A 6000-nucleotide genomic window follows, 5' to 3' on the forward strand; every position below is an offset into this window, starting at 1 on the left:
TAAATGGAGCAATGTGAGCCGTGTGTGTGTGTGTGTGTGTGTGTGTGTGTGTGTGTGTTTCACGCGCATGCGCACACGTGAGGGAGAGCAAGAGAGAAAGTGAGCGAGCAATGCACTGAGTAAGCAAGAGCAGCCACCCACCAAAGACCTGATTCTCAGCTAGACTCCTTGTTCTGTCACAGCCCATAGAAAGAAATAGAAGACATGAAAAAAATTGGTTTCTTTCATGGAGAAAGATTAAAGCAGTTAACTTGTATCAATCAGGTTGTCCACAGAAATACAGAACTCACCACCGAAACATGACTAAAGAGGGGCCAAGCCCATAAACCCATCTCCATATTTGTAAATTTGGAATTCTTAAAGGCTTCAGTGGGTGCTCCTTGTAAATGTCAAGTGTCTACTGTTCAAAGATGTTCATCACAATGTTTTTCCTTTCGTTTTAATCAGCATTCATATCAAGAAGCAAAATCTTTCCAGAATACCCCAAGTTTCCTTGCATCTCAACATTTATAATATAAAAAATACAAATAATATCAAAATATAAAGGCAATAATGAAATAAATGCTAACAAATACATATGAAGAAGTATCAGAAACTAAGTTTAGACAAATATTTAATAACATGGCAAATACCCACATTATGTTAGGGAAGAATAAAAGGCAGGTAACAAAATTAATGGTATTTATAATACAATCCCATTTTATAAAAATACATGTTTGTTTGAAGTCAAAAGAGAAGAGGGCTGGGATCATGGCTCAGTGGTAGAGCTCGTGCCTAGCATGCATGAGGCACTGGGTTCAATCCCCAGCACCACATAAAAATAAATAAAGGTATTGTGTCCATCTGCAACTAAAAAATTAAAAAGAGAAATTAATGCAACAAAAATTTCAATGGTAGATTATGCCAGATTTTAGAATGACAGTTCACTTTTATTTCCTTCTATATTTTTTTCCTGTATTTTCTATAATGAGCATGTCTTACCTATATAACCAGGAAAAAATTTTAAACATTATATTTTAGAAATCTAACTTTGAGACCTGGGAATAGATTAAATAATTTATGAAAAGGCCCTTGTATCGAGTCTGGCACACAGTAAGCACTCGGGAAGCATTCATTCCGGTTCCCTGTTCCCAGCATGTAGAGATAAGGTCTCTATATTGTGGGCAGAAGCCCATTTTCCAGGATTGAACCTACGTACTTCCTGTATAATACAAACCAAGGGCCAAAGGCAATAGTTTTTTCATGAAGACTCATTCTTTCACTCAAAAAAAAACTCAGCATCTATTACATGTTATTTAGCCTCTATTACAATGAACCAGATACTGGGGATACCAAAAATGAAAAGATGGGATCTCTGCTCTCAGGGAGTGCTGGCTAATGAGTAGGAACCAACATGTTTATAATATGAAATAATTATTTTTTTAATAATGATGCACACAAGGTGCAATGGGAACCCAGAGGAAGCAGGTCTTTTTACAGAGGAGGTATTCTGTGAGTTGTAAAGGGGAGAAAATTATTGGAAATAGCATATGCAAAGACAAAGAAGTACAAGGAGTATAAAATTGTCCCAGAACTGTACGAAGTTCACTTTTGCTAGGATACAAAGCAAAGGGAGGAGCCAGGCATGGTGGTGCATAGCCACTAACCCCAGCAACTCCACAAACTAAGGAAACTGAGGCAGGAGGATCACAAGCTTGAGGCCAGCCTCAGCAACTCAGACAGACCCTGCCTCAAAATAAAAAATAAAAATGACTGGGAATGTAACTCCATTGGTAAGGCTTCCCAGAGTTCAATCCCCAGTACAGGTGGAGCGGGTGGGGATGAATAAGAAATGAGATTAAACAAGTAGATCACAAAAGGTCTTGTCTGTCACATAAAGAAGACTGAATTTTATCCTGCAGGAAAACCAATGAAAGAATTTTAAGCTGAGGAGTGACCTGATCAGCACGAGCAAACATAACCAGGAATCCTGAAAGACTTTTTTTTTCTTTTTGGTACCAGGGATTGAACCCAGGGGTGCTTAACCACTGAGACACATTCCGAGCCTTTTTTATTTTGAGAAAGGATCTCATTAAATTGCTTAGGGCCTTGCTAAGTTGCTGAGGCTGGTCTCAAACTTGCAATCCTCCTGTCTCACACTCCCAAGCCACTGGGGTTACATGTGCACACTACCATGCCCGGCTATGAAAGACATTTTAATCTCTACTTATTTCCAGAGCAAAAGAAAAGACTCCACCTTCTAGGTTTGTCCCTCTTAAATAAACATGAGGCAGTAAATGGAACTCTGCATCTGGCACATAACACAGTAAATATTCAATAAAGATCAGTTAAATATGAATTGGATATGCTGCAAGGGGGGAGCCCCTACTTAGGGCAGGATTTTGGCAGTATCAATACTATTACTTTGATTATGAGCATGATAAGCAAACAGCTCCTCTGGAAGAAAATACTGACAACTGAGAGTTCTAGAATCTAACATATGACAGAAGGAGAGTAACATATACTGCTTTATTGTACTCCAGTGAACAAATCCCCCTCATGGTTGTTTTTCCATAGCTGGGATTTAAATCCCAATAATGGGATAATATTACAGTTTTATTCCACACACTAACCTCTCTGGAATTCTGGGTGACAGGTGCTTATGTGCACACATGGTTAACTGGAGGGAATTCATTAGTGGTTTTACTCCTGCTGTTTTACATATCCTTTCTGCCTAATTCAATTTAGTTTTAAGGATGGTTCTGCAGACAGTGTAGAAATAAAATACTATTGCATTTGTCTCCATTTATTGAATGCAAGAAAATTACTTTAAAATCAGGAAGGATGTATTTGATACATTTTATTGGTGAAGACAATAAGGCTCACAGAGGAAAAGTAACTTGCCCAAGGCCACTCTGATAGTAAGTTGCAAAGAAACCCACATTTGTCTTGGACTCAGATATCCCAAAAATGCAGTACTGCCTCCCCCAAAGTCAGCGTGTGAGGTAAAACACAATTGTCAGAATACAAAAAAGATACTTTCTTTGTAGCTAAAAAGGAGCATGTGTGTGTGTTATATACACATATATACACACATACATATCTTTTTTTTTTTTTCAAAAGAAAGGTACAAAAAAGAAATGTAGGGGAAAACACAGAAAGAAGGGAAACCAAAGGCCAATGTCAGGAGGTCCTGGTCTGCAAGGAGGATGGAAAAACCTGGGTCTGAGACAAGGGTCCCAGAATTAATCTGAGGGTGCTAGTTTCTAAGCAGGAATCTAAAACAGAGCTGAGAAAAGGTGACAGTGAATGAATACACCTGGCCACTGCACCCCGTCCAACCTGGCCTGCCCTCCTTACCTGCCATGAAACCAGTCTTGGCACATGTCACACTCGATCATGAAGCGGGTCACATCGTAAGGCAGCCGACAGAGGCAATACACAGGCACTGAGGCCATCTTCGCCGGGCCTTGGAGCGTTCTGCGGCGGGCCAGGTTCGTGGTGTCAGGAGGGACAGGAGGCAACAGGGCACGTCCTCTCTGGACGATAGCTGGGCACAAACAACACTTTTTACACAGTGAATCAGGTCCCCCCACGCCGACCCCACCCCCACCCACCCTGGGGCACCAACCCTCAGCTCTGAAATAGGGAGTTACCGCCGCCAGCGGGGATGCAACACAGCTGGTGTGGCTGTAGGGGGCAACCGGAGAAGTCCACCCGGCCTTTAGAATTTCTTTCACTCAGAAAGAACGTTCCGCGCTCTGCCTTTGAGTCTCCCCCCTCCCCTGTCTCCCGTCCCCTACCTTCTAAGCCCTGGAGTGAGTGATAACTTCTTTCCGGGTTTCATGGAAATATCTGAAGCCTTTCAGGAAGCTCTCCTAATCCCTCATTGAACCCTGTCCTTGCTAGCCTCTCGCTTCCCAGGGCTCCCGGCTCCCTTTATTATGACGCAAACCACAGCGGAAAGAATGGGGCTAGGGTACCTCAGGAAACGACCCAAAGACCCTCCTCTCACTCCCCTAGTAGGATCGACCAGAGATGAGGGACCCTTGAAAGTCTGCTCAGGTTACTCAGAAATCACCCCAAAGCCTTGGGGGGAAAGGCAGACAAGACTAGGAGCCCAAACTCAAATCACAGTTCTGGGGTCTCGTTCTCGGAGTTTAAATGATCCTTCCCGTCACTCGATATCATCTCTTCCCGGACCCATCAGGAGTCTCATCGCCCCCAACTGAAATAAACCTCCTTCAAAACTCATCAGCTCATCCCCTACTTCAAAGATGACAGGGTTCTCATCGCACCTTTGAAACTAACAAGGATCTGTTCAAAACCCCCTGACTGTCTAGAATTTCCTCACACTGCTGAAAACTAAGCAGCAATTTTCTTTCTCCACCGCTCAAAAACTGGCATGAATTCCTTGCAGCCCCCTCAAAATGACGAAGGTTCCCCTGTACCCCCAGATTGCCAGAGCGCTCATCCGAGATCCTGAAACTGACAGGAATATCCTCCTCGCAGCCCCCGAAACTTACGAGAATCTCTTTATGCTTCCCCAACTGACAGGAACCTCTTCACGCCCCAAACCTGACAAGAATGTCCTAGGTGCCGAATCCTACATGCACCGCCTCATGCCCAAAGCTGTGGGCAATTCTGACGCCTGCGGAGCTCAGTCCCGGCGACACGCCGGCGGCCGAGTTAGCTCCGAGGCGTCGCGGAGCCTCTTTCAGCGGAGGTTCGCCCGGCAGTTCCGGCCCCAGCAGCGACGCGCACCGAATTCTGGGATAGTCACCGTAAAGCTGCGAACCTTGCTCGCCTTCCCTTCGAACCACCCGCTGGGTCGCGCGGCGCTTGCTGCCCAGCGGTGCTTCAGGGCAGCCTTCTCCACAGCACTCCCCACGGCCCGGCCGTTTGGGCCTACTAGAGACCGCAGCTCAGGCCTAGTCCAGTGGCCGCCTGGCGAACGGGCAAGTGGCGTCGTCGCTGGGCCGGCAGAAGCCGTGAGCAAACCAAGGAGGAACGAAATGAACCGCCCGCCTGGTCCAAGAAAGACAGGCCAAAAAGTCGCCGGGAGAAGCCCGGCAGCGGTGCTAGGAAATTCGTAGTAGTCAATAAAGTTTATTCAAAACAACGAGGAAGTTGAGGCGGAGAGGGGAGGAGAAATATGGGGTAAACAGCTACCATATTGAGAGTGGCGGCGCTACCTCGGGGAGACAAACCGACCACCATCTTATGAGGGATGGGCTCGTGAGGTGACCGCGTAGGAGGCGGGGAATAGCAAGCCGCAGACTCCCGCGTGATGTCATCAGGGGCGGGACGCCACCTTGAGAAAGGGGGGCGGTGCCCAGCTACCTTTGGACCCGCTCCTCTCTTAGAGGTGCCCAATCGCCGCTAGAGACCTTGAGCCAAGAGGCGGGGAAGCCGCCATCTTAGGCGAGGCAGGGGCTTGGCTCCATTTTGAGTGGGGCCCCAAATTTCCAAACCTTTCCCCTCTTCTGGGCAAACAGGGAGTTAAGCAACACCCCCCACATACACACTCCTCCTCTCCATCTTTCTCCTCCTATGAGAGGAGGTGAACTCTGTGACTCCAAACTGCAAAATTAATAGGTGGCGGCGGGGGCGGGCTTCAGCCGGGATGGAGGCGGAGTACTCACAGCGGCTGCAGTTCATTGAGCACCTTCACCAGGCTAGGCTTTCCCACGGTCTTCGTGTCGTTTATTCTTCACCCTGTGAGGAAAGCTCTGTGGTTATTTTCAAGAAGCCAAGTGACCTGAGTTTCAGAACTGGGAAGTTGACCCTCTACCCACCCCCACATTCCTTCCTCAGCCCAGTCCTCACTCCCCCAACGTAGTTCCTCCATAAGGCTTCTACCAGTTTCCCAGCTCCCTCTGAACTCTCTTCGCTGACCCTATCATTTCAGCTCAGTGCAGTGCAGATATGGGTCAGTGATTTCCATGCACCTATACCAAAATTTCCTCACTACAGTCTTAGTGTGGGGTGAGAAAAGCAGTTAAGTGGGAGCTTGACACG

General features: G+C 46.4%; 1 protein-coding gene across 5 annotated transcripts in view; it reads right to left on the bottom strand.

The window, feature by feature from the left end:
• Phf8 (PHD finger protein 8) overlaps window positions 1-5720 on the bottom strand; it is a 75089-nt gene extending 69369 nt beyond the window's left edge. Inside the window, exons 1-2 of one of the 5 annotated variants that reach the window (XM_047536234.1) lie at window positions 5625-5720; window positions 3340-3529 (exon numbers count right to left, since the gene is read on the bottom strand). In XM_047536234.1, the coding sequence (XP_047392190.1) occupies window positions 3340-3529; window positions 5625-5640 (206 nt within the window). In that variant the 5' untranslated portion in view covers window positions 5641-5720. The other 4 variants (XM_047536238.1, XM_047536236.1, XM_047536237.1 and 1 more) reach the window with 4 other exon arrangements.
• Between the last annotated feature and the right edge of the window lie 280 nt (window positions 5721-6000).

Source organism: Sciurus carolinensis, chromosome X, assembly GCF_902686445.1.
Source record: "Sciurus carolinensis chromosome X, mSciCar1.2, whole genome shotgun sequence".
Lineage (NCBI taxonomy): Eukaryota > Metazoa > Chordata > Mammalia > Rodentia > Sciuridae > Sciurus > Sciurus carolinensis.